Source organism: Prionailurus viverrinus, chromosome F1, assembly GCF_022837055.1.
Source record: "Prionailurus viverrinus isolate Anna chromosome F1, UM_Priviv_1.0, whole genome shotgun sequence".
In the NCBI taxonomy this organism is placed as follows: domain Eukaryota; kingdom Metazoa; phylum Chordata; class Mammalia; order Carnivora; family Felidae; genus Prionailurus; species Prionailurus viverrinus.
The window spans coordinates 42,181,707-42,209,539 of record NC_062577.1 but is presented as its reverse complement, the minus strand read 5'-3'; the positions used below and the strand labels follow the sequence as shown (position 1 = coordinate 42,209,539).

At 53.5% G+C, this 27,833-nt stretch overlaps 1 protein-coding gene across 8 annotated transcripts; it reads right to left on the bottom strand.

Annotated features, from left to right (window-relative positions):
- Positions 1-27,833, bottom strand: IKBKE (inhibitor of nuclear factor kappa B kinase subunit epsilon). Of its 8 annotated transcripts, none has more exons than XM_047840643.1 (22): positions 27,509-27,820; positions 26,847-26,936; positions 25,032-25,150; positions 24,082-24,330; positions 23,645-23,774; positions 21,778-21,959; positions 17,990-18,150; positions 17,035-17,145; positions 16,540-16,719; positions 15,734-15,930; positions 14,920-14,984; positions 14,747-14,838; positions 14,533-14,619; positions 10,662-10,731; positions 10,427-10,539; positions 8,451-8,527; positions 5,844-5,883; positions 4,979-5,080; positions 3,681-3,777; positions 2,825-2,937; positions 2,547-2,618; positions 1-845 (listed from the first exon to the last, which is right to left on the bottom strand). In XM_047840643.1, exons 3-22 carry the CDS (start codon positions 25,116-25,118, stop codon positions 812-814), a joined length of 2,259 nt encoding a protein of 752 aa, XP_047696599.1. In that variant the 5' UTR covers positions 25,119-25,150; positions 26,847-26,936; positions 27,509-27,820; the 3' UTR covers positions 1-811. The 8 variants fall into 8 exon arrangements, 7 of the variants coding, with proteins under 7 accessions (XP_047696599.1, XP_047696596.1, XP_047696595.1 ...); XM_047840640.1 differs by having other exon boundaries at positions 10,662-10,737; positions 25,032-25,146; XM_047840639.1 differs by having other exon boundaries at positions 10,662-10,737; positions 27,509-27,819.

The window sequence follows — 27,833 nt, the reverse complement described above, 5'->3', positions numbered from 1 at the left end:
TAGAGAAAAAGAAGGCCACGCCACATTTATTCCACTTCTTCAAGGTGCAGGCCTCTTATCTCCTTTGGGCACTGGGCTTACGGGCCTGTGCTCACTGTTGACAGTGGCTGGCTGCGTCTCCCAGAGCCCGGCAGTGCCTCGGGCAGAATGAGGAGGGCAAGGGTCCCCGGGGACCTAGCACCTGGCCTTGACCACCCATTCTCTCAACCCTGCCAGGCTCTGCCAGACCAAGAGTAGAGGCAAAATCAGGCTCTGGAATGCCTGGGTCTGAGGGTGGGGAGCCCCAGAAATCGTAGGAGAGGGGAGGGTTGTATGTTCCCTGGGAAACCCCTTAAGAGGAAGGAAGACTGAAATTAGGTCGCTTGACCTAGCATCCTAGGGGAACCCCTGGAGGCCTCCTCTTCTGTTCCCTGAGAAGTGAAGCCCCGTAAACCAGAAGAGGTGGGTGGGCAGATCGATGGGAGTGATCTGAGTCTCTTCTCCCCCAAGGCGGCCTGCCAGCTTTAGCCACACAGGCCCGGGAGACGGAGGAGCCGTACCTGAGCCTGTGTGAGAGAGACACAAAGTTCAGCCCAGGCAGTGGGGCCTGTCGGAGATGGCCTGGCACCCCAGGTCCTACTGTGCTGCTTCCGGCAGAGAGGCAGTGGAAAGTAATGCTGGTGACATCTCCCAGCTGTTGGCCGGGAGAGAGGTAGGCTGATGAGATGGGACCAGACATCATCCTGTGTTAGGTCCTGCACTGCAGGCAGGAGAGCGGGCTTTGAATGATTCTAATGCTTCAGGATGTCGTGCACCCCATGGAGCTCGGACCTCAGGAGTCAGGGGCCGACGGGGGCCTACTTAACCTGTAAGGAAAGCTACCAGTTAGCTTCCCCCACCTAGGCAGAGAAGCCTGCAGCCCGTAACCGGGGACCCAACACACTCAACTTTCAGGAACACCCAGCCATTTTATCCTGAGCTGTCCCCTCGTCGTGTCTTTGACCCCCAACTCTGGTCCTCATCCCTGACTACACTTTAGAATCCCCTGGGGAGTTTATAAAATCCCCAGCCTCCTGCGGCACCAGAGTCTCTGGAGGCAAGACCTGGGAGCCACTCTCTTCAAAGCTCCCCTGGTGAATCCAGTGTGGCCAAAGGTCAGGAGCAGCTGAGGTGGGGAGAGGAATTCAAGTTGTTTCTGTAGGCTCTTTGGCTACAGCTCTGAATAAGGAAGTGAAAATTCACTAAAGTTTTGAGTTATCTGTAAATAAACTCCATATCACAGCAAGAAAAATTTATGTCAGCACTAAAATTGGAACTTCCTGCCCACGAGGGCCGCTTGGGAAAGAATTCCGCCCCCCCCCCCCCCCTTGCAGGGGTTTAAGAGGATGGATTCTCCCCTCGCTGGGATGGGTCAGGGAGGAGCTCCCTCCTCAGCCCAAGGACCCTGAAAGTCGGGAAAGCCGGAAAGCCGCAAGCTCTGCTCCTGGCTCCCCAGCTCCCAACACTTGCCATTTAGTGAGCCCTTTCCTCTGTGCCCCTCCTCCCCAGCACATGGTGTCTCTCATCCTGCTTAGGCCACCACCAGGGAGGGGCACCATTCATTCCTATTTCACAGGGGAGGGAACCGAAGCTGAAAGCAGGACAAATCTCCCAGGTTCATGCACTTTGTACAGAGCAGTCAGGAGTCAGGTCCTGTTGGAATTTCTGCAGATTCTTTCCGCTGCGCCCCAGTTGTCCCGTGGGGAAGCGACAGACTAGGCTGATGGGAAGGGTGTGGGGTGTGCGCGCACATGCACAAGTGTGTATGTATATAAACAGGCACTCTGACCTTCAGGGCAAGGACCATCCTCGATGCCGAGATTAGGTCCCCCTTTCTCCTTGGTATTAAAAATGTGCTTTATACAAGCAGGACTACTAGATGGCAGGGCTTTTTCCCTTTCAAATGTGCTTACTTGGATATGTGAGAAGTTGGTCAGTCTGTTATTCCCCAGCTCTCTTTTGTGAATGTCACTGGTGCAAAAAATCCAAAAGTCTGAGCCCTGCTGCACCCCCTGTGGTTCACCTTGCCCCCCACCCTGGGGAGGGGACCCTAACAGGAGGTGATCCAGAGTCTCTGAGGCTGGGCCCGCAGCCTGGCAGCCCTGGGAACATGTGCACAAAGACGGAGCCCGACAGGGCCGGAGAAAGGCCTCGGGCAGTTAACCCACGTTCTGTGCTGCGGTTTCCTGGTGTGGGACATGGACAGCAGGGCTCTATGGATGGTTGCGGAGGCTGAAGGGCTCGGTCTGGGGCAGGCATCAGGCAGAGTCCACATTCTCAGGGAGCAGGATGTGGCCACAAACCCACGTGCTTCCGAGTCCCCCTGTCTGACTTGATTGAGGCTCACGTCCTCAAGACTCTAGTGAAAGCCTACACCTCACAAAGATGGCGACCCACCTAAGGACAAGGCCAAAGCTCCGACGTGACTGGAAAAGGGACACCTGTCATCAAACCTGCATGGGCAGGCACAAGGACCCAAGGGTGGCTTGAGGAGCCGCCCGTCCCCACACACAGTGGGAGCTCCTTACCCTTCAATGATGCGGTTGTTGTCCTGAAGGTCGAAGGCCAGCAGCTTCACCTCCTCGCAGAGCTCCTGCATGCTGTCCAAGGCAGAGGCCAGAGAGGCGGCTGTGGCTGAGGCCCAGCTGCCCGCCTGACCCCTTCCCCAGGAAGCCCGCCACCCAGACTCTCTTGATTCCTGCCTCCCAGGCCTGAGGCAGAACCCCTCGGGCTCTCACCTCTGCACCCTCCCCCTGCCCCGCTATTCCCTTCCACACACACTTCCCCTCTTCTCTCCAGCACTTACTGCAGAACCAGGTCTGTCAGTGCAGGGCTGGGGTGGGGAGCTGTGGGGGGTGCTGAGACCTGAGCCCCCATTGTTCTGTCCTGAAGGAGCTGGTGAGATAACTGGTCAAGGATCTGAAGGGAAAGCCACACTTTAGTCAGGAGGGGGGGCCAGCAGGTGTGTTTCTTTGTAAGGGAGATGTGAGGAAGGGTAAGAAAAGGGTGACAAAATGGCTCCCAGCCTGCATCCCTGGGGCACCCAGAATGCCCAAGCCTTTCCCACAAGCTCCTGCTTCCCACCCTGGGAGCACGGCTGACACAGCCACCCTCCCTCGACTGTGCTTGGATTTAACGGTCCAGACTGTCCAGTTCTCCTCTGGGTCCAGCCCACAACGCCATGGCCCAGCCCAAGTCAGGAGCTCCAGAGAAGGGGCAGGGCAGCCCAGCCAGCCTCTGAAGGGATGAGGCTGGCTACAGGTGCCACGGGCTGGGGACCAGAGAAGCAGCCTTCCCAGAGCTGCCTGTGTGGGGGTCTCTTCCCAGAGAGCAGACTAAAAGACCACAGAGAGTTCACGTGGCCTCTCTCAGGAGTAGCCTGGACACTTCCTGGCTCCACGGGGCCCGAGGAAGATGTCCCAGAGTTCTGGAAGCTGTCTGTGCAGTGACCTTCAGTCTCAGATCACCAGGAAGTGCCTTCCCTTCCCTCTGTCCCCGCCTCAGGGCACATTTGTATGTTAGAGACCTCCAACCCCACAAAGTGCTTGGGCTTGGTTGAAGGCAGCCCTGCCCAAAGGCAGGGGAATGGCCCCGTGGCCCCAGGGTGCCGGATTGACCTGGCTTCCTCTAGGCAGCCCCGGTGCCCCCTGAAGATCTCGCACCTTGCTGAGGCTCTCCTGGGCTCCCTGGGCTTCTGTGTTAAAGGCAGCCACAGAACAGCTGACCATACGCAAGTGGATCCTGGTCTCGTGCACCTCCCTGGAGACAGCAGGTAAGAAATCAGAGCTGGGTTTGCTCGTTCTGACAGGGGCCCATCCAGCCGCCCTTCGGGTCACCACGCAGACACGGGGAGAGGCTTTCCAGACAGCGGAGGATGGAGATGATGGGTCCTGGCATCTGCCCCCCTCACTGCCTCTTGCCAGGTGCGCCCTCACCTCTCACGGAGGGCACTTCTGACTGAGACTGTTGAGGGTCCGAACAGAACCACGGCGGGAATGCACAACCACATGTGGCTGCGCCCACCACACATGCCAGTGAGGACGAGCTCGGGGCCAGGTCAGGCTCCAGACAGACAGAGGAAGCCCACCCCAGGGCACTTGCTATGGGAAAGGCCCCATTTCCAGAGCAAATCAAGGTCAGGACTCTTTTACGAATTCTCTTTTTCTCTAAGTGGAGGGAATGGGCAGGACCATTTTCCCCACTGCACAAGAAGGAAACCAACCCAAGGACAGATAAACCAGTGGTTGATTCTCACCCCTGCCTACACATTACAATTACCTGGAGGCGCTTTTAAAGTGCTGACTTGCAAGCCTGACCTCAGACCAATTAAATCAGAATTTGGGGTGGGGTGGGGTGGGGGGTGGGGGTGGAGGAGGAGCTGTGTTCTAATGTGAGGATGGGTGTCAGCCCCATAACAAGCCCACAGGTCATACGGGCCTGGGAACCTGCCCTCTCTTCTCAGGAGGGGCCAGTATTCCCACAGGCAGGGGAAGGAGGGAGGGCCTCATCCGAGAAGGGAAAACCCAGAACTCCTACAGGGGGCCATCTGAGAGGGTTCTATTCAAGGGCCACATCCCACTTCTCCCCAGAGAGGGGGCTTCCCAACACAACCACCTGGAAACATGGAAAGAAGCCAGAGTTTCCAGGTAGTCATACCCACAGACTAGTCTTTGCTACTTACTAGCTGTGTGGTATTGAGAATGAGACCTGTGCCCTGAGCCTCAGTTTCCTCATCTGTGAAGTGGGGTGAGCGTGTGTACTGCATAGGGTAGATGTTGTGGGATTCAATAAGCTAACGTACGGAAATCACCCAGGTGCACAAAAAAAACCCTCACGTTCTGGTCTTTGTGCCTTTGCTCCCACCTCCCCTCAGTTAGGGCTCTGCAAGCCTGAAGGGCCAGGCTCAGAAGGGCCCTGGGGGTCCACGAGCTCAGCTCAGTGGGGAGGGTCCGACTGTTACCTCATCCACTTGCCGTGCGTGACTAGAGACGTCTGGTACTTCTGCACGCACTTCTCCTGGAATACCTGCAGGAGCCTTTTGGCTAAATGACCGAAATTCACCCTGAAAAGACAGAGAGACCCCCAGGCACAGAGATAAGCAACGAGAGCCACCCGTCACAAGGGCAGCATCCCTCAGTGTCCACCGCCTCAAGGCCCACGGCAGGGCTGGCTGTCCCAACAAGCAGGAAATGATGCTTGCACACACGAACTGTGGAGATCGGAGTGGCTGGAACACACGACCCAGCAACAGAGAGATGTGGGGGAAGGACAAGGGGGCCTCAGAGAACACACATGCTCACAGGCTCAGTCCTCACAGGGGAGACGAGATGGTTCCGGAGAGACTGAGAGACCGTGTGTGTGTGTGTGTGTGTGTGAGGGTTAGGGACGGGTGTAGAGCTGGGGGAGTAAGTCTACAAATAACCACTGAAGTCAGGGAGGGTCTCCTGCAAGAGGAGAGTCCAGCATACAGAGGAGCGGAGAGCAGTGCGAGGGAACGCTCCGGCAGAGGTCAGAAGCCGGAAGCGGTAAGCGGGGAGTCAGTGAGGGCAACTAGGAATGGAAATATTCCAAACAGTCTTGTTCATACTAGAAATAAACCCAGTTACATCAAGACTGCTTCAGGGAAACCTCCCTCTGAGTCAGCTACACGATCTCCCTCCCCTGACCCCAGATAACCTGCCCCCACATACAGTTACCCGCTTTTCTTCTGCCTAAGCTACGGCCCGGATCAGAGCCCTCCACCCCATCCGGTCAGGGACAGAGTATCGCTCCCGGCGACACCCACCCTCCCGCTCACCCACCTGCCAGGGGCACGGGCCACTCACTTATCCAGCTTGTGAATCTGCTCCTCGTTGTAGCCGAGGCCTGAGGGAAACAGACAGGAATGGTGTCGCCTGTTTAATTAGTCAACGAAACAGAATGCCGCAAGGGTCTGGGGACAACTACAAAGATGAAGGCAGCTCAGCCTGGGCCTTCAAGAGCTCAGTGGACCCAGAAAGGTCAGGAGTGAAACAAACAGCCAGGAAAGGGTGTGGGGGGGGGGGGGGTGCGGGGAGGGGCAGGCATGAAGCTGCAGAGAAATTGCTGTAAGGCTCCTGGGGCTGGGGGTGGAGAGATGATACTTGGGGATACTTTCAGGCGGGATGTGGTGGATGAGGACCTTGAAGGACATGTGGTCAGCCCCAGCTCCTCCTCCAAGGTCATCCAAGACCGCTCTGGAGTGGCTGATGCCTGCAGTCTGTGGGCCCCATTCCTGACCATTCGAGCTGCAGGCAGAGCCAGCTGGGCTCTGCAGCAAGGGGCTGGATAAGCCGGGCCACCACCCTGTACCTCGCCTTCATTCTCTACCTGCCCCCTTCTTGGACCAGCCACTTTTGCCAGAAGAGCTGTTTTTCGCCGCCTTGGCCACCTCCTGCCAATGCTCATCGTGCTAGGGAGATGCTGCCCCCTCCTGGGCTTTGAGGGAATGGGCCTCCTGGGGGTGACCTGACGCGGGAGTTTTGCCTTGCTGCCCCCTCCCGGTTCCCTAATGGCAGAACCCCTTCACTGGGATCTTTGTCCTGGGCCCTGCTCTCAGCTCTCTGAGCACTCATGAAGTCCCAGCTCCACGCCCCAGCCCAGCCTCCTGGTAGCAGGAGGTGATGGGCAAGTGACCTCATCTTATAGAGTGGGCTTCCTCATCCATCGTCTGTAACACCAGGACGGGTGTGAGGAGAGAGAGAAAACAAGGAAGCGTATTTCGGAATGGCCACTTTCAACACTCCAGGGGGTAGCAGTCAAGAGTTATTCTTCCTTTCATTTTTAATTTTCATAAAGGACTCTTGCAGACCCATGGAAACAAAACTCTTTGAGGTTGTAAAGCGGGTGGTTAGAAGTGTCCAGACCTGGATTGCTTGGGCTATTTAGTCTCCCAGGGTCTTGGTTTCCTCACCTATAACTAGGGGAGAGTAATGGTGCCTAGCGAGGTGCTCAGACGGGTAGTGATGCTAGGATGATGGAATCCCAGTGACGAAGGCAGAAAAGCCTCCGAGGTTCTCCTGAAATCACAGCAAGGAGGCCAGCTGGGCGTCAGGAACAGGAGAGTCTCAGTTTCCCCATCTCCTGTGCTGCTCCCCTACCCCCTCCACAGCCAGACCCAGAGGCAGGACTGAGGCTCCCACGGAGACAAGATCATCCGGATCTGTATGTCTGAGTCGGCAGCCACGAGACACAGGTGGTTACTGAGCACCTGCCAAGTGGCTAGTATGACCGAGGAACTGAATTTTATTTTAATGTAACTAATTCAATAAATCAACAACTTAAAGCTGGAGCAGTGTAAAATATTGTTTTCCCATGGAACACAGCTCTATGGCTTTGGTGAGACGACAGCTCACCTGCCAAAAAATTAGCTTCTGAACAGAGATGTGCTGTGAGTGTCAAAGACACCAGGATTGTGAGGACTTAGCACGTGCCAAAAAAAAAAAAAAAGTAAAATATCTTTTTAGTAATTTGGCTTATGTTGATTACATGCTGAAATGACAATTTGGACACATTGGATTAAATAAAACATATCATGAAAATTTCACCTGTTTGTTTTTACTTTTTAAATTCTGGCACATAGAGAACTCAAAGTTAGGCGTGTTACTGGCATCACATTTCTATGGGTCAGTGCTTTTTAGATAATTCTAGGGATGGAGGAGAACTTGACACTCAAGACCAAAGCCTTCACACATCGGGAGACGCTTGCTACATGGGTGGAGAGGGAGAGGGTTGGCTCCTGGTGTGTTAGTCCCCTAACCCCAAGAGTCAACTGAGGTCTCCCAGGCCCCCAGGTCCACAACCCTCCCCTAGGTTCCATCTTACCCTGTCCCATGATGGCAGTCACCTTAGGCAAGCAGCTGCCCATCCCTGAGCCTATAAATGAGCTGCCCCCACCCAGAGGGTCTTTGTGCAGATGAGTAGATAACACAGGCTAAGTAGTTGGCCCAGTGACTACATGACATTTCTTCAGATCCTCCCTTATCTGGGAACCCTGGCTGTTTTAATGAGCCAAAGACACAGCAGGTAGGGAAACATTCCTTAAACTGTAAAGTGCCCTGCAGAAGTGAGGGGTCTCTTTCAAAGGCCACCTCTCCCATAGCAGCCAGGCTCCAGCCAGCTGAGTTCCCCACCCATGCCATCTAAGCCTCTTACATGGCAATAGGTACAGGCTTCACATCCCTCAGTTCACAGAGGGACACGGCCTAGACCAGCTGCACCCCGGCTGGCCTCACATGCACCATCCACATAGGGGCCTCCAGTGGCAACACCGGTGCTGTATTGAGAGAGAGCCGGATAAGCAGAGGGAAGGAAGGAAGGAAGGAAGGAAGGAAGGAAAGAAGGAAGGAAGGAAGAAGGGAGAGATGGGAGAGAAGAGAGAGAGCAGGGAAGAGTTCACTCTCCCCTTGGCTCACCTGGCCTCATTCTGGATTTCTTGAACTGTTTGTAGATGAGGTTCATCTTGTCCAAACAGCACTGAATCTGCTGGATGCTGTGGGCAGGAGACAGGGACCAGGCAATGGGAGAATCCAACAGCACAGAGGAAAGGGTAAGGGAGCAGTTGGCATGGCCGGTGGGGGCGGGGGGCTGGGGTAGCGGAGGAGCTGCCTGCCTGAGGAAGGAGCCTCATTGCCACAGTTTTGGGGGCTAGTCTGGAAATGAGAGTGACTTTCCTGTCCCTAAGCTTGTTTGAAGTGCCTTGGGGACGGCCAGCCATCTCTCATTCCCATGCTTATTCCTTCTTTCTCTCTCTCTCTCTCTCTCTCTCTCTCTCACACACACACACACACACACACACGCACGCACGCACATACACACACAAGGTATTGAGTAAGACAGAAGATAGACAAAAAGCCAAGGGGGACAGGCCACGGAATGGCCTTTGCTATACTAGAAGGCTTGAGAACAGAATCCAGGAAGGACCCTGAGAGCCTGAGAGCCTGGCAGTGCCTGGGGTAGATGGGAGAGGAGCAGAAATCTCTCTTCTGGTCGCCTGGGAAGAATAGAAACATTGCCCTCTTGGTATATTCAACGCCTGGCACACAGAAGGTGCTTAAATAATGAATCAACAATCCCTGTCTAAAACGAGAATGAATCCAAGGGTCCTCAGTCTTGCCTGGAGGCAGGGGAATGAGGGAGATGACCTCCCAAGGACCTTCACCTCCAAGGGCTTAAGGTCATTATTGTTTCTTCCTTCCCCCTTTCAGGCTGGATACAAACACTTTGTTTGAGACATTAGTGTGTGTGTGTGTGTGTGTGTGTGTGTGTGTGTGTGTGTTGTGGGGGGAGAGGTGCTCTTCCTCACCCTCAGGCCTGTTTAGCTCCACTTCCTTCCTGAAGTCCCTCCCAGTGACCCCATCTCAGCTATTTCTGGAGCTGGACTCTGGGCAGGGCCCAAGCGGGTTCCCAGGGCTCTGTGGGTCACCTGCCCTTTGGAGAACCTGGGGTGAACAAGACCTCACCACCAGTTTTTAGCCAAAAGACTCGGGCTAGATATGGTCTTCTGATTTTAGAGAGGTAATTCAGTTACATAGGCTGTATTGTGGAAGGGCCCGAGTGAGGCCTGGCTCAGCATCCCTTGTGAGATACACCCCAAGTTCAGAGAACTGTAAGAATGCTCAGTGTAGGTGGGATAAAAGAGACTCATGCCAGCTGAGGTCAGGTTTGGCAACCAAAACAAACCAAACCCAAACAAAACAAACCCTACTACTTTCAGAACTCTTTGATTTTGGAATTGAGGGCCTGGGTTACCGATCCGTGTAGGCACTGAGTGACTGATCAGGGCGGAGCCACATGCACCAGGCTGCGGGTGGGGGTGGGGGGCATTTTCACGTTTGTTGAAAGACAGAATGAGGCTGTAGAGGCTGTAAGTCCCTGGTGTAGGCCAAGACCATGGGTCTGGAGGTAGGCAACCCTGAGCTGAAATGCCACCACCGTCACGTGTCATTGACCGGCTGTGACCCAGGGCACATTAACCTCCCTGAGTGAGCTTCCGCGTCTACCAAAGCAGCGTGCTAGTGGTATTGTTATTTTGAGGATTAAATGAGACGCTACAAATAGGAGCGCCAACCCAGGGAATGAGCAGAGCAAGGGTTCACAATAGAAATGGAACAAAATTATTCTTTTATTTACACCCGGTGCACCTGCGAGGATTTCTAATTTGCTCTCTGAACTCCCAGAGGGGTGCGGGACCCCAGATCCTTTTCTACTTCTGGCCAGTCTCAGGGGACGGTCTTGCACATTCTTGGATCCCACACCACTACCCCATGCCCCAGCACCCTTGCTGAGATAAGGGAGAAAGCGGATTGATTCCTAAAAAGGCTACTGGACCTTCTGAGCTGTGCACCCCTACCCCCACCCCCACCCAACCAGAAAGGAAAATCCCACAGACCTTCTGTCCGCATGTACCTGATCCCGGTTCTTCATCAGCTCAGAGCTCAGGTTGTTTAGGCTCATCTGGGTCTCTGTGATATCGTGGGCATATCTGGAGAGGGCCTCAGCCAACTGGAGGACAAGAAAACAAAGGGCAGACCCCCAGAGGGTCCTCAGCCTGGGGTGCTGGTGGCAGCCTGACTTCCCCCCAAACTCTGCGCTTGACAGTCCACCCACCCCCCGGCCTCACTCACAGCCCGCAGCTTGGACCTCAGCTCTGTGACTCTCTTCAGTTCCTGCATTTCAGGCATCCCAGCCACACTGCTGAACCTCCAGGGAAGGACAGAGAAAGGACATGTCTGGGGGATTGGGAGGCAGAGCTCCGCGACCGCATGCTGAGTATGACATCTTTGGGGCAGCCTTGCTGGCTTCTGGGGTATCTGGGGAGTTCTGTGTTCAGATCAGAGGAACCGACTTCAAGAGGCCCCTACTCACCAAAGTCGTACCATTGCTGAGCACTGCAAAGAATCAAAATTGAGGTGGATGGAAACAACGTGAATCTATGAAAATTCAGAGTCCATGAAGCAAGGCGACTGTTAATGAACTCCTTACTAGGAATATTTACAACTAAAGGAAAAACTGAATTTTCTTCCCAGTAGATACTGTATTTCATGATAACCGATAGCTTACTAATAAGGGGAAGCTAGATTGCATAGAATACTAGCCAACAGTATTCCAGGACCTTGTATTATTAGCATCGTGTTGCCCCCAGTGAACTTATTTGTTTGGGGATGGTGTTAAAACAAATGATTCATGATTAAGGCACGGACACTTGTGTTCTGCCAAAGTAACAGCACATTGGTTCTTTCACAGGGAAAATGTGACCGCACAATAGAGGAATTAGCCTGTCCCCACCCAACGAGGGGAAGATATGAAGTGTGCTCAGTGTCACTAGGACGTATTTCGGCAAAAAAATGTTCCACTTGAGTCCATCCAGGCTTCAGAACTCTCAGTTTATATAAAATGCTGGGAAAGAGGGAAAAAACCAAAGGGTATCGTGAGGAAGCACTAGGCAAGTCCAGAAAGTGGGACAATGGGTGTTGTCCCTCCAACATGCTGGTGTCATGAAGGGGGAGGGGAGAGGCAGTCTGTCTTGATGAAAATAGATTTAAGGAGCATAACAACTAAACACAAAGTGTGGTCTTGGATTGGATCCTGGTTTGGACAAAACCAGCTAGAAAAGTAAAGCAGGGGCTACTTAGGGAACGTTGATTATAGATGGCTTTAGATGAGATGAAAACGTATTGGCATGGGGTTGGAGAGTTCATTAGCTGAGAAAAGCAGGTTCTAGAAGAGCAAGTACTATAAAATCTCATGTTGGTGAATATATATATTTTAAACACATAGAGTAGAAAACTACCTAGAAGGACGTGCACTACTCATGTGTGACAGCCTAGCCCTGGGTGATAGGACATAGCACTTTTATTTCATGCTTGCTTATCTGTATTCTCCAACTTTCTACAATTAGCATATACTATTTCGATCACGATAATGCTCAGGGGAAAAGAATCCTGTGCTTTGGCTTGGGAATGGCGGGGGTATGGAAAGCAGAGGGGAGAGAATTAGGAATGACGCGGAAGCCTCATGAGGGTAGGGGTGCCGTCCACTTTGTTCACCATTGTATCTCCAGTGCGGGCAAAGTGCTCAGCACACAATGGTTCCTCAATATGTGGTTGTTGAATGAATTAGTGAATGTACAAATGGATTTCAGGGTGTGGAATAATTGCTGGCAGAAGAGGAGGAGGCCGACCTGTCCAGCTGGGCAAGGAGGGCAGACGGGTGTGAGTGCTACTCGTAGGTGCCACCTTGCCTGTCTTGCATGATCTGGGCTCAGTCACTGCAGCTCTCCAAGACTCAGGTTCTTCATGCACGTAATGGGGAGATAAATCTCCTTCCTGCTGCCCAGTAGAGTGTTCGTGGGCATCAAACAGGACCTCAGAGCTAGAGCTCTTGGCTAGAGAGCATGGACACACATTTTTGGTGGTGGGCGTGGGGGAAGCACTGGGGCTCCCGGAGCAAGTCCTGGCTGCCTGGACGGGGCCACGGCATGGCAGCGGCTGCCAAAGATGACCAGAGAGCTTCGGGACACAGGCAATGACACTCTGCCAAAGGAGCCTGGCTTTGAAAGCCCGTCCTGGGGAGCCCGAGGCAGGAGGAGTGTGCTGTGGGAGAGGTGAGCAACCAGGATGGGCAATGGCAGCCACTTTATGCCTGGTGCTTGTTAAAGTACCCCAGACTCCAGAACCGACAGGTCGAAGGATGTTCAAAAAAGAATGGGATCACAAAGCGTCAGAGGCAGGAGGCCTCAGAGATCATCCAGTTCTCTCATTTTGAAAAAGGGGTAATAGTGGCTCAGGTGGGGAGAGATAACAGTGGCCTGAGGTCCCTAGTGAAGAGCGTGGACTGGCCCTCTGACTCTCTGCTCAGTGATCTTCCCGCTGTCTGTACTCCTCCTTGGTGGGAGGTTGAGAGATGAAGCAAGCACTCCTGAGCCTGACTTCTCTAGACATACCAGGCCTCCAAGGGCCCTTGCAGCCAGAATGGGAAAAACAGCAGCCAGCAGACCCGGGACTCCAGGCCCAGGGCTGGGCTGTCCCTTCTCCACAGTCCTCACAGTCCAGGGCAAGTGGGCAGACAAATACCATAAATACTTTCTCTACACACTTCTTTCCTGTTCAAGAACCTACAATAGACCTCCAATGGCCATTTTATTGGGGTCCAATCGGCCAACTGGACCTTCTAGGACCTCCATGCATTCTCTCCTCTCCTTTCCACTCCTCCACCCTGCTCTACCTTCACTCTGGGATATTTTCCATTTTTTTCCCATTTTGACTATGGCTTCAACAAACATCACCAGCATCCTTTCCCCAGTCTCTTCAATCACAACCCCCTTTTCTGTCCCTGCACAGGACCTCCCAACTCAAGGTATTCTCTTTCACTCTGGCCTTAAAAGCTTTACCTCTTCCAGGAAGACCTCCACGATTGCCTTTCCCCATATCTAGTCTTTCTTTACCCAACCATCCTATCACCTGGGAAGAGCTACCTCCTGCAGGGGAATGTGGACCCCTCTGTGCGTGGGGCCACATCTATCCCTGGACCCCCTTTCTGTGCTCTGGACAGAGCTTTGAGGAGCAGTGCTGGTGCCCCTGCAGCCCCTTATCTCTACCAGTCAGGCCAGGGACTCTGTTCCTGACATCTGGAGACTCTCCTCTGCCTCCTCCCGCACCACTACCACCCTATCTGCCCCATCATCAGCATTGCTGCTGCCAAGCAAGGGAGCAGTGACTCAACCCACTGCTGGGAAACTCCCGGGACCTTCCTGAGGATAAGGGCCAGGGGGTGTGAGGGGTGGGGATATCAGGCACGTTCACGCAGTTTTTGCTCCTTGGTCATTACGTGTTTCCTTCTGGTGGGGAAGGCTTTCCTGGCCTGCAGAGCCCCCTTCTCTCAACTGTACCATAGCCCCCATGCCTTCCAAGATTCGGGGGGCTGTGCCCATGGCTCGGAAGTGCTCCGGCCAATGGAGTCCTCCTGCTTCTCATCTCCAGACTCTTCAGCTTGGTTCCCTCCTCCCCTTCTTCCCAGTCTCCTCACATCTGGCCCATCACCCCTAATTAGCCCAAGTCCGAGGAGCAGTGGGCATGGGGCCCCAAGGCAGGGCCGGGGGAGATGAAGAAGGTGAGGACAGAGACAGTAGGAAGAATGTGGAGGATGAGACCACCCGATCCCAGCTCTGTCAGGTCCAGGGGGATGCCGTGCTGCTCTGGGGCTTGGGACCTGCTGAAGAAGTGCCCCCATGGGCCCTTCCCCCCCCCCCCCCCCCCGCAGTGTCTGGGTGGCAGGGGAGGCATGCACAGTCACCTAGCAGGGTGGGGGATGAGGAACAGGGCAGGAGTGCCCCCTGCACGCCTGGATGGCAGGGAGGGCAAGAGCTCTGGGTGTGGGGAGGCGAGGGGCGTTGTTGGAAATATTGGGGGTGAAGAGCAGGCAGACAGAGAAGGGCTGAGGGGTCCGAGCCAGGCTCACACCTGCAGCAGCCCACCCTGCCCTGGGTAGGACACCCACCTCTCAGTGCCCAGGCTGCTGCTGAGGAACAGGAGGGCCATCCGCGTGACCTCCAGCGTCCGCCTGCATGTGGCCTGGAGCATCTCCCTGCCGAGGGGTGCTGAGTCAGAGCTCTGCTCTCCCCGGGGACCGAGGGCACGGCACACGCAGGAATGGCCCCCGGACCATGAGGCTCGCCCGGTTTGCCCTCCCCGTCCACCCTCGGGGTACTTACACGAACCAGTACAGCCCCCGAAGCATTAGTTCCTGCCCGGCCAGCAGGGCCCGCGCCAGCCACAGGGCCTGGTAGCCAGCGCCCAACACGCTCTGAAACACACAGGAGGCAGCGGTAGGTTTCCCACTCGACCCCCTGCGCCACCCCTCCCTGCCCCCCGGGCTGCCTCTCACCTTGGCAGTGCTGTAATCCGCCTGCAGATCCACTTTGGGGAAGAACTTGGGGATGTCCTGAGCGGCTGCAGACAAAGGCCCTGTCTGAGGGGCTCTGGACGAATCCTAAGTTCCTCTTTCCTCATTCACCACGCACATCCACCCCCACCCCCTCTTCCATCTCTAGCTTCCCACCTCACACAGAGCCCCCCTCACCAACCCTGAATAAATGCACTTTATGTGCTCCTTTACAAGTGCAGTCTCTCACTGCCCCCTTATGTCCTCTTTGGAGAACTGCAGCCTTACATCCAAGGTCCCAGAAACAGCCAGAAGATGGGCTAAAACCACCCTCATGCCCAGGAGTCTCAAGGTTAATTCTCCTTTCCAGCATTGGAGACCCTGAGGAGGATGAGACCAGCATCATTCAAATGAGAAGGAATGATACTTTTTCTAGAACTTGGAAGACAAAGCTCTGGGCCCCTGACCACCTTTTCTTCTCTCCATCACCTTGGACTCCTGCTTCCTCCAACCCAAACTATCTGAGGCCTTCCCACCGATTGCAGAGATTGTGGAAACATATTAAATCCAGATCCCCCCGTTTCGACCGAAGTTTCTTTCACAGCTCCGTGGCCACTGCGAAGCCCAGGGAGGGAGGTCAAGCCACCTGCCTGAGTCACATGGCATTTTAGTCACATGGTGTAGAATTAGAGGCCAAATATCCCTTCTGCACCCTTTGGGTGCAAGGAAACACCCACAGAAACATTAATCGATACCTTGGATCGTAAACCCTTGCCCCTCGTAGCAAAGAAGAGCCAGCCTGAGTGGCCCTACTCACGGTCCCTGAAGGCCAGCCCCTTGGGGGTCTCGCTGGCCATGCTGAATAGGGTCAGGGGGCTGCTTGCTGTCGTGTGGGCGATGTGTTGCGCTGAGAGGCTGGGCTCAAGGACACAGACGTGACCCTCAAAGAGGTACTCCTGATGCTGGGGGGCCACACTGGTCTGCTTGTACACGGCTTCCAGAAAGATGGCTACCCTAAACACACAAGGGAGTTAGGGGGAAAGGGGGAGGGTAGGAGGTGTCAGTAGTCAGGGTAGGGGTCCAGGGGACCCAAACCCCAGCTAAGTCCTTACCCATGGAGAAGGTCAGCTTTTCAAAGGGAGGGACCGGGTGACTTCCTCTCTTATCGAGGGTGGAGAGACAAAGGTTGGAGCTCATGTCTTAGGGTGGATGGAGACAGTGGGAACAGAACACAGGAGCTCCAATACCCAGCCTCTACCTTTACACCCCTTTCCCGTAACCCTCCCAGTAAAATTCACCTAGTCCTATAAAATGCTCCAGAAATAAAGGGTTCAATGAGCGGTACTTTTGGAAAACACATTGCCAACACACGCACACACGCATGCACACATGCACACAGGTACCCCTCAGATTTCTAATGCACATTACCATCGTAGAGATTGCTGAATCTGTGGAGTCTAACAGCAAGGAAGAACCGTTTTACTTTAACTTTGTGGAACTAGTATTTTCCAAACTAGGATTGGACCCAGAAGCTCTCCTATCTAAATAGCCCACACAATGCCGCCTGGGATACACCCTTCTGCTTGGGTAGAGAAGGTTCTCGGGCCTCCGTTGCTTACTCACGTGTTGTGGGCATGGATGTAGACGTGGTGCAGGACCGCCTGAGACAGGGAGAAGACATGGACAACAACTCGCTGCAGGATGTCACTGGTCTCCGCAAAGAACTGGTCGAAGCCCCAGCACTTGGCCTGCTCCACCTCCAGGATGTTGGCCAGGATGGGCACCAGCTGGCTCTGCAGCCCCCTGTGCCCCAGGACATGCAGACGGTCAGGAGGGCCCAGGTCCCAGACTTGTCCTCTTGGAGTAGGTAATAGGGCATTCCCTGAGAATGTCCCCAAGAGCTAGGACCAAGGCGGTGGAGCAGGGTGGGATGGGGAGGAAGAGCTGGAAGAACCCATTCCGGCATGAGGATGGGAACAGTGAGGTGGAAATGGAAAGTCCTATGCCCCAGCTGACTGCATGCCAGGGGCCTCCGAGGTAGGGCGGGACTCTCAGCAGGGGTAGGTGACACCAGCCCAGACTCCAGTCTGTCTGCCCCTCCTGCAGGGCCCCACTCACATGGACAGCCGGCAGGTGATGGGGAGGGTGTAACTCCACTCCAGGGGCCCGTTCTCCCGCCTCTGAGTGCCTGCGATGGCCCCGGCCGGCTTCTCCGTGGTGATCCGGTACCTGGGGCGAGGCAGGACCAGGTCAGCGGGGCTCCTGGCCCATCACACTTCACGGGATGGCAAACTCAGCGTGGAGGGCTCGGAGCGTTGGTTCCCATCAGTCAGCCACTCCGAATTAGCTTGGAAACGGAATTTGAGAGTCCTGGCCCTCAGCCAACAAGATTCCCAGTCAGGCTCTCGGCCCCTTTCCACTGTCCACTTCCTCCACCCCCTTACTGCACATCCCCCGATCTGGCCGGCCTCGGCACCTCTGTCCTCGCTGTGCTCCACTTCACAGACCCTCCCCTCCCTTCAAAGTCCCGCCTTCCCTGACAGCCCCCGCCTGTCCATCTCCTTCCCCTTGCCCTAACCTAATCCAGGTTCCACACAGCTGGACCCCTGAGCTGAGGGTGGGTGTTTCGACCTTCCCACGAATCTACCTTAAACCTCTTCTGCTCTGAGCAGTGCCCTCAGTGGGAGCAGCCACCGACTGAAGCTACTTCTGGAGCAGCCGGCAGGAAACCTGGGAAGGCCTCCCACAAGGGATCAGGGCCTGGGTCCTTGCCCCACCTTTGCCCCTGGCAGGTTCCACAAGCTTTGGAGCCTCTGCTGAGATGGGGGAGCCACTCGTGGAGGGAGGCTAAAGGGAAGCACTGGGCTGAGGGACCGTGATCATCTCCCATCAGTCAGGGCGGGCTCAGCTTCCTGTTTCATTGGCTGGTAACAGAGGATCGGAAAGGAGCCTGGGTGGGGGTGGCCCAGAGGAGGACCACAGAGTGAGAGGTGGAGTAGGAGATACAGCAGGGACCCATGGAGGAAGGTCCAGGGCCCGTCCCTTCTCATTCCCTGTCCGTGGCCCACCGTACATCATCTCCTTGTTGCGCCGTGGTCCACCGAAGGGGACGAAGGGCAGGCTGCCGGTGGCTGCGTGGTACAGGGTTACCCCAATGCTCCAGAGATCCACGGTCACCCCAAATGTCTTCTGCTGGGGCTTGCGAAGCACTGCCCGTTCATACATGTCAGGGTGCTGCGAAAGGGAGAACGAGAGGGCAGCCACGGAGACGTGGGTGGGCAAGGGCTGGAGCCCCCATCCATCAGACCTCCTTCCACCACCTTTGGTGAAAACAGAACTATCAGAACCATCTCCTTTGTCATTTCAAAAATGGGTATGGGGGCACCTGGGTGACTCAGTTAGTTAAGCATCCAATTCTTGGTTTCGGCTCAGGTTATGATCTCACAGTTCATGAGTTCAAGGCCTATATCGGGCTCTGCACTGACACCGGAGCCTGCTTGGGATTCTCTCTCTCAAAATAAATAAATAAGACCAATGAAACCAAGAGTTGTTTTTTTGAAAAAATAAACAAAATTGACAAACCTCTAGCCAGGCTTCTCAAAAAGAAAAGGGAGATGACCCAAATAGATAAAATCATGAATGAAAATGGAATTATTACAACCAATCCCTCAGAGATACAAACAATTATCAAGGAATACTATGAAAAATTATATGCCAATCAAATTGGACAACCTGGAAGAAATGGACAAATTCCTAAACACCCACACTCTTCTAAAACTCAATCAGGAGGAAATAGAAAGCTTGAACAGACCCATAACCAGCGAAGAAATCGAATCGGTTATCAAAAATCTCCCAACAAGTAAGAGTCCAGGACTAGATGGCTTCCCAGGGGAGTTCTACCAGACGTTTAAAGCAGAGATAATACCTATCCTTCTCAAGCTATTCCAAGAAATGGAAAGGGAAGGAAAACTTCCAGACTCATTCTATGAAGCCAGTATTACTTTGATTCCTAAATCAGAGACCCAGTAAAAAAAGAGAACTACAGGCCAATATCCCTGATGAATATGGATGCAAAAATTCTCAATAAGATACTAGCAAATCGAATTCAACAGCATATAAAAAGAATTATTCACCATGATCAAGTGGGATTCATTCCTGGGATGCAGGGCTGGTTCAACATTCGCAAATCAATCAACATGATACATCACATTAATAAAAGAAAAGATAAGAACCATATGATCCAGTCAATCGATGCAGAAAAGGCCTTTGACAAAATTCAGCACGCTTTCTTAATAAAAACGCTTGAGAAAGTCGGGATAGAAGGAACATACTTAAACATCATAAAAGCCATTTATGAAAAGCCCACAGCTAACATCATCCTCAATGGAGAAAAATTGAGAGCTTTTTCCCTGAGATCAGGAACACGACAGGGATGCCCACTCTCACCGCTGTTGTTTAACATAGTGTTGGAAGTTCTAGCATCAGCAATCAGACAACAAAAGGAAATCAAAGGCATCAAAATTGGCAAAGATGAAGTCAAGCTTTCACTTTTTGCAGATGACATGATATTATACATGGAAAATCTGATAGACTCCACCAAAAGTCTGCTAGAACTGATACATGAATTCAGCAAAGTTGCAGGATACAAAATCAATGTACAGAAGTCAGTTGCATTCTTATACACTAACAATGAAGCAACAGAAAGACAAAGAAATTGATCCCATTCACAATTGCACCAAAAAGCATAAAATACCTAGGAATAAACCTAACCAAAGATGTAACAGATCTGTATGCTGAAAACTATAGAAAGCTTATGAAGGTAATTGAAGAAGATATAAAGAAATGGAAAGATATTCCCTGCTCATGGATTGGAAGAATAAATATTGTCAAAATGTCAATACTACCCAAAGCTATCTACACATTCAATGCAATCCCAATCAAAATTGCACCAGCATTCTTCTCGAAACTACAACAAGCAATCCTAAAATTCATATGCAACCACAAAAGGCCCCGAATAGCCAAAGGAATTTTGAAGAAGAAGGCCAAAGCAGGAGGCATCACAATCCCAGACTTTAGCCTCTACTACAAAGCTGTCATCATCAAAACAGCATGGTATTGGCACAAAAACAGACACATAGACCAATGGAATAGAATAGAAACCCCAGAACTAGACCCACAAACGTATGGCCAACTCATCTTTGACAAAGCAGGAAAGAACATCCAATGGAAAAAAGACAGTCTCTTTAACAAATGGTGCTGGGAGAACTGGACGGCAACATGCAGAAGGTTGAAACTAGACCACTTTCTTACACCATTCACAAAAATAAACTCAAAATGGATAAAGGACCTGAATGTGAGACAGGAAACCATCAAAACCCTAGAGGAGAAAGCAGGAAAAGACCTCTCTGACCTCAGCCGTAGCAATCTCTTACTCGACACATCCCCAAAGGCAAGGGAATTAAAAGCAAAAATGAATTACTGGGACCTTATGAAGATAAAAAGCTTCTGCACAGCAAAGGAAACAACCAACAAAACTAAAAGGCAACCAACGGAATGGGAAAAGATATTTGCAAATGACATATCAGACAAAGGGCTCGTATCCAAAATCTATAAAGAGCTCACCAAACTCCACACCCGAAAAACAAATAACCCAGTGAAGAAATGGGCAGAAACCATGAATAGACACTTCTCTAAAGAAGACATCTGGATGGCCAACAGGCACATGAAAAGATGCTCAACGTCGCTCCTTATCAGGGAAATACAAATCAAAACCACACTCAGATATCACCTCACGCCAGTCTCTGACCAAAATGAACAAATCAGGAGACTATAGATGCTGGAGAGGATGTGGAGAAACAGGAACCCTCTTGCACTGTTGGTGGGAATGCAAATTGGTGCAGCCACTCTGGAAAGCAGTGTGGAGGTTCCTCAGAAAATTAAAAATAGACCTACCCTATGACCCAGCAATAGCACTGCTAGGAATTTACCCAAGGGTACAGGAGTACTGATGCATAGGGGCACTTGTACCCCAATGTTTATAGCAGCACTCTCAACAATAGCCAAATTATGGAAAGAGCCTAAATGTCCATCAACTGATGAATGGATAAAGAAATTGTGGTTTATATACACAATGGAGTACTACATGGCAATGAGAAAGAACGAAATATGGCCCTTTGTAGCAACATGGATGGAACTGGAGAGTGTGATGCTAAGTGAAATAAGCCATACAGAGAAAGACAGATACCATATGTGTTCACTCTTATGTGGATCCTGAGAAACTTAACAGAAACCCATGGGGAAGGGGAAGGAAAAAAAAAAAAGAGGTTAGAGTGGGAGAGAGCCAAAGCATAAGAGACTCTTAAAAACTGAGAACAAACTGAGGGTTGATGGGGGGTGAGAGGGAGGGGAGGGTGGGTGATGGGTATTGAGGAGGGCACCTTTTGGGATGAGCACTGGGTGTTGTATGGAAACCAATTTGACAATAAATTTCATATATTGAAAAAAAATAAATAAACTTAAAAAAAAACCAAAAAAACAACCCACATTGGTGTGGAGTTAGCCCATCCAGAGCATTTCCATGTGCCCACTCTCTGCCCTGGGGAAAGTGGTGATCAGTAGTGCCCCATCCTAGGTGAGGATCACATCAAGGAACTAATTGCACAAGGGAGGCCTGGGGCAGGGGGGGCCCGGCCAGAGGGGCCCGGGCAGGGACACTTGGGCAGGGAGGCCCAGGCAGGGTGCAGCATCACCTTTTCTATCTTAGAGAACAGAATAAATCCTTCTGGTTGGGGTGCAGGGGTGACAGATACCCTGCCCCACACAGGGGGATTGAACAGAGCCCCTATTCAACACCTGACTCACCAGGTACTCCTCAGTGCCATAGACAGAGACAAACTTCTCATCGTCATCCAGCTCCCGGGCGGCCCCGAAGTCCGTCAGCTTATAGATGCTCTGCCCCTCCTCCCCCATGAGGCGCATGATGTTTCCAGGCTTGATGTCGCGGTGGACAATGCTGTTTTCCCGCAGGTGGTTCATGCCGGCCACTGGGGACGGAGGGAGGGCTGCTAGCTCTCTGGCCAGGAACAGCTCAGTGTGTGGGGCTTCTTTTGGGGGGAAGGACGCCCTTGGGTCCAGATAGAGAGTTCGCATGGGCTGACAGAGCCACAGGAAAAGCAGGACAGACATGGGCACAGGGCAAAGGCGGGGAGCCCAAAGACACGGGTGCTGAGGTTCCACTGGGATTCCCTAAGAAATTAAGAAGGATGGTGTCTCTGCCTCCCCAAAGATGGCATCCCCCTTCTTGTCTGATTTATTTTTAAAAAGTGTAATAGGGGCGCCTGGGTGGCTCAGTCGGTTAAGTGTCTGACTTTGGCTCAGGTCATGATCTCACAACTCATGGGTTCGAGCCCTGTGTTGGGCTCTGTGCTGACAGCTCAGAGCCTGGAGCCTGCTTCAGATTCTGTGTCTCCTCCTCTCTCTTTCTCTCTCTGCCCTCCCTTGATCACCCTCTCTCAAAAAGTTAAAAATTGTAATAAAATATACCTAGCATAAAATTTAGCATTTTAATCATTTTAAGTGTAAAAACCCCGTGGCATTAAGTCCATTCACACTGTTGTGTGACCATCACCACTGTCCATCTCCACAGCTTTGCCAATGTCCCAAATAGACACTCTACCTATTAAACAATCACTCTGCATTCCTCCCCCTGCCCCCGCCACATGCCATTTGACTTTCTGTCCCTATGGATTTGACTGTGACTTACTTCACTTAGCAGTGTCTTCTAGGTTCATCCACATATAGCATGTGTCAGAATTTCATTCCTTTTTAAGGCTGAATAGTACCCCATTATGTGTATATACCCTATTTTGTTTGTGCATCCATCTGTCCATGACGTGTGGGTTGTTTTCTTCTCACGGCTGTTGTGAATAACACTGCTATGAACTCTGGTGGACAACCTGCTTTAAGAATTGTTTTTAGGCTAGTGGGGCGCCTGGGTGGCTCAGTCGGTTGGGCATCCGACTTCCGCTCAGGTCATGATCTCGTGGTCCATGAGTTCGAACCCGCGTCAGGCTCCGTGCTGACAGCTCAGAGCCTGAAGCCTGTTTCAGATTCTTTGTCTCCCTCTCTCTCTGACCTTCCCCCGTTCATGCTCTGTCTCCCTCTGTCTCAAAAATGAATAAACGTTAAAAAAAAAAAAGAATTGTTTTTAGGCTAGAGTTTTAGACTGCTAATTAGCCGGAATCAGATATAGTAAAAACGTTGGGGTTGGCAAGCATAATTCGTTCTGGAAACATGCTTATAATTCAAAGCATTTGTATATCCAAGCAAATTTCAGGAACCATTGGCTCAGTTGTGATCATGTGACATCTGGCATCCGTGCCACTCGTATTGCAAGACGTCGCTCGTATATCAAGTTAAAATGTATTAGAAATGTTTGCTTGTCTTGCGGAACACTCACAGAACAGGTCACTCGCAATCCAAAGTTGTACTGTACTTGGATTCTGTCCATTCATCAGTGTCTGTCCTGGACCTGGACAGAGTCTGTCCTGGTCTGTGAACGGAGAGCCTCTTAGGGACAGAATGTCTTCTCTGTTTGGCTACTTTTTTCAGAAATGCCAGACCCTCTGGGACATCGCCTTCCCCTGAGGGCTGGGCCTGGGGCTGGTCTGAGTGGGGAGGAGGGAAAGAGGGGGGAGACTTCCCGGTGGGGGGTCAAGGAGGGGCTCACCCACACAGCGCAGCACCACCAGAAACTCATCCTCCGGCAGCCCGAAGGCGTTCTCGGGGCTTTCGAGCACGCTCAGCAGGCTCCCACCGGAGCAGTACTCCATCACCAGCACCTTCTGCCGGCTGCCCCCCTGTGGATGGGACGGAGACAGGGAAGCTTGGGGCAGAAGGCAAATGTCCCCTTCCATCGCTGTGTGAGGAACCAGCTTTCTCAAGAGGGAGTGACTCAGCCTAGAGCCAAAAACCCCCCTTCTCTAGGTCCCAGCTTCTGGCCTGGCCTTCCCTCCTTGGCCTTACAGTGACCCCACACACCTGAGCCCAAGATTACCTTTTCCAGGAAGCCCTCTTTGATTAGGCCCTACCACCCACCCTCACTTTCCCCCGCACATCCCACCCCACATTCCTTACTCCACCCTACAGGTTGCCTCTCCGGCTGACCTGCTGACAAGCATGTGACCACGTCTCCATGATTCTGTGACCTGAGTCTTTCCAGCCTGTGTGGGTCAAGGACAAGACCACCTCCCTCTGACCAAGCACTGGACCCACCGTCTCCTCCACCGCAAAGAGCTTGACGATGTTCTGGTGGTTCAGCTTTCGCAGGACATCAAACTCCCTCACCTGCACCTCGCGGGGTCGCAGGTAGCTGGCGGTGTTGAAGACCTTCACGGCAACCAGCTCCCCGGATTTCTGCCATGGGGGGCGCGGGTAACATAAGTCCCACCCCTGCCCAGGGGAGCACACCCGCCCCCCAGCCCTCCATGTAGCTTCCCCCGACCTGCCTGAGACCAGAGATGAGCAAAGGCAGCCTGGTTGGGGGTGGGGGCTCCCAGCTCCCACCCAGCTCCTTCCTCAACCCAGAGGGATTGAAGCAGGTCCAGCGCTGGTTGGGGACAAGGGCTTGGCGCACCAGATAGCCTGCAGGGGATGGTCTGTTGTTACTATTACCGTTTCTGTTGGCAACAACCACAATGGCAGCTACCACTCCCTGGTGCCAGTAGCAGAGCTGGGATTGGAACCTGTTCTGTCTGACTTCACCTCTTGAGACAGGACGGTGCCGTGTGTCTCATACAGTCAGTACAGCACAGCGACAAAGGCAGGGCAAATCCAAACAAGTCCTACTTCCCACCTCTGCTACTCCTAGATTTGCTGCCACTTCCCCGGGATGATGGCTTTGTGTCTTCCTCTCTTTCTCTCCAGTCCCAAAATGTGCTTGACGCAAGCTCTTAATCCCTAAGGAGCCCTCTTCAGCTCCCCACACCTCTTGCCAAAGCCCCCGGCTCCAGAGCATGCAGGACAAAGTCCAGAGGCCTCTGCCCTGCTGCCCAACAAGGTGCTGACGGGGCCAAGAACTTCACGGATGCGGGGGCCTGGCCAGGGCCATGTCCTACCTTGTTTCGGGCCTTGTACACACTGGCAGTGGCCCCCTGCCCCAGCAGGTCGTCGGTGTGCCATAGGTAATTGACAGTGCTCTGCATCTCCTGCCCCCGGCTGGCTGGCCGCCTTCTGCCTAGAAAAAGAACATGCAGGGGTCGAGCATTCCATTCCTGAACTGGGGTGGACACTGGTGGCCTTTTGGGTGGCTGTGCCCAAGACCATCCCACAAAGGCTTCCATGTGGCCATTCCGGGGGCAATGGAGGTGGGGGGCGGGGAATGGAGGAAACGTGAAGCACAGAGAGGAACTTCTCCGAAAAGAAGTACAGCCCCCTCCCCCCCGCCACCCCGGGGCCCTCAGCCCTCAGCCCTCAGCCTGCGCCTGTCCCACCACAGGGCACTCTACTTGTCCTCACTCCCCATCTTCTCCCACCACCTCCCCAGATGGGCCATTCTGCAGAGACGAACCTTTTTCTCTGTCACCTCTCCCAGGCACTGAGAATTCTGGGGTTTTGACATCTAGGCCTGGGATTGTCCCAGGAAGCAGAAATAGTGCTTGAAGGAAGGGCCCCAGGTCAGGCAGCGTCAACCACACCACCACAAATCTCCAGGATTGCAACATGAGCCTGGAGCCCTTCTCCACCCACTCGCCTGGGCCCACCACTTCCTGCTGCTGTGAGCTAACAGGCGGCCAGTGTGGCCAGGTCAGCGCCGCTCTGGAGAGGAACGACACATCCTGCTGCCGGCAGTGTGTGTGAGGATGCGCGCATGTGTGCGTGGGAAGGGGGTGGGGAGGCGGCGAGAGACCAGCAAATCCAAGGGCTCAGGAGCCCTGGGGACCATCTGAAACCCTCTCCAGCTCCATTCCCCATCTTTGCCCCCGTCCTGTGCTTTCAAGGCCAGTTCCTCTAAAGCAACTGGGGCCAGGGAGTGCAGCCTCAGAAATTAAACTCAAATTCTCTGAAAAATAGGCTCAGGTCTGGTCTTAACGGGATGACTGGGAGAAGGAAAGTGAGAAGGACCACTACCTCTTAAATACTCTCTAATAAGGCTGGTCTGGACAGGGTTCCTTCCTCTTGTAACATCTGATCAGTTCTCAACCCTAGGGTCACCATGCCTGGAATCTTACAGTTCCTTAGCTTTCTTTGAGCCTTCTCTCTATAATCTTTTAAAAAAATGCAATTCCTTGAGCAAGAGGCCACTTCAAGAGACTCAGTGGCCAGTTCCTAGATTCAGAAAAGGTACCTAGTATGTGCATTTTGCAAAGGCAACGGAGATACAGAGAGACAATATATTAGCTCATCAGCTTGAATGAATTGATCAGGTAAATCCCTTACCCCCTCACCCGGGAGGCTGAGGAAAAATCATGATGCCAGCAGATCTGGGGATGTGAAGCCTGACAGAGCACACGAAAAACAAGGCCAAGGGGTCCAGTCTGGGGAGCTGGTGGGTGGCAGATTTCACTACCTTCATAATCCTCCCCAAGCCTGGTCCTCAACATGGGCCCTGGTGCCGGGACAAGGTGCAGCTGAAGACCGAGGGAATGCACAGTGTTGTGCAAAAGGCAGAGCCCTGGAAGGGCGGTGCGTCCTGGGCTCTGCTCCTGGTCCTGCCAGGGCTGTGCCTAGGAGCTGATGGGTGGTGCATCTGGTTGGCTGCGTGTGCACTCGCCCCCCCCCCCCCCCCCTCAGGTGCAGGGAGAGGCTGCTGTCCTTCGGAGTTGGTTGGATGAATGAGGGTGGGTGGTGGAGCCTGGGCGCCCATTGCCCCACCCACTGTCTGCACTTGGTCTGTCGTCCTCCTGGGGACTACTGCGGCCAAACGCACTTACCCAGTGCTCTGAGCCGCTGTGGATCAGCCAGAGACTCTCCGGGGCGAGCGTCTGTTATGTTTACTGTCTGTGGCAAGTCCAGGAGCTGAGCTACACCGGAAAGAGGAGGGCGGATGAGAGGCACCCCTCGTGCTATGTGATTCTCAGCCACCGTCAAAGGCCACCAGCCCCAGCCCTTTAACCCTTTCCTGTTTGTCACCCTCCCCCACAGGGCTGGGGGTTTCCAGCCCATTTCCCCAGCAGCTCCGGGAGACTTTCCTCCCCACTCCTGGGACTTGGGTCAGGGAGAAAGACCCCAGGTTGGGTGAGGGCAGGCGTCAGGAGCCAAGCAGGAGAAAAGTATGGAGGCAGAAGCTGAACAGGGGCGGCCGGTGTTGGGAAGTAGAGCCCAGAAAGGGATCGGGGGAGGCAGGTGGCAGCTCTCCCCCATGCCACAGCCCTCCCTGCCTCTCGCTCTGGACTCCAAGCAGTCCTTTACAAAGGTGACCGCCGGAGAGGGCATGCAGGGCACTGCCGGGGGACCGCAGAAGCGGCAGAGAGACCCGGGGAGGCGCCACGGGGCTGGGAGAGCCTCTGGCTACGTGGCAGCACCCCTGCACTCCACTGAGTGCTGCCCTGTGGCTGCCCCGGTCCAGTGGCCCCTGCGGACTCGGCACACTCACCCCATCTCAGCTGCGGTGGTGGTTTGTAGGCTTGTGGAAGAGCGTGGCACCCACTGAGCTTTCAGCACGCACTGTCATCCACAGGCTGTGCGCATAACATCCTGGTGGCCACGGGGCCCCCCCCCGGGGACCCCCGAGGCTGGGCCAGCTGTGGGGGTGGGGGGGCCTTGCGCCACCCCTGGAGCTGGGAGGGCGGGGGGCGTGGGTGGGGGGCAGATAGTGTCCTCTCCAGCTCCCTGCAAGGGGACACTGCTCAGCTCCGAGCCAGCCGGCCCTGCTCTCTCACACTTCCTGATTTGGTTCTTTCTCTCTCTTAAAGGGACAG

Bases quoted from the DNA above. Each gene is read 5' to 3' on its own strand.
- IKBKE (XM_047840640.1), bottom strand. From the start codon at position 25,118: ATGCAGAGCACTGTCAATTACCTATGGCACACCGACGACCTGCTGGGG. The intron at 21,960-23,644 runs GTGAGCCCCTCC...CTCCGTCCCCAG, and splicing joins GGTGGTGCTGCGCTGTGTGG to TGGCCGGCATGAACCACCTG. The intron at 10,540-10,661 runs GTGAGTGAGGCC...CTTGTCCTCCAG, and splicing joins TGAGGTCCAAGCTGCGGGCT to TTGGCTGAGGCCCTCTCCAG.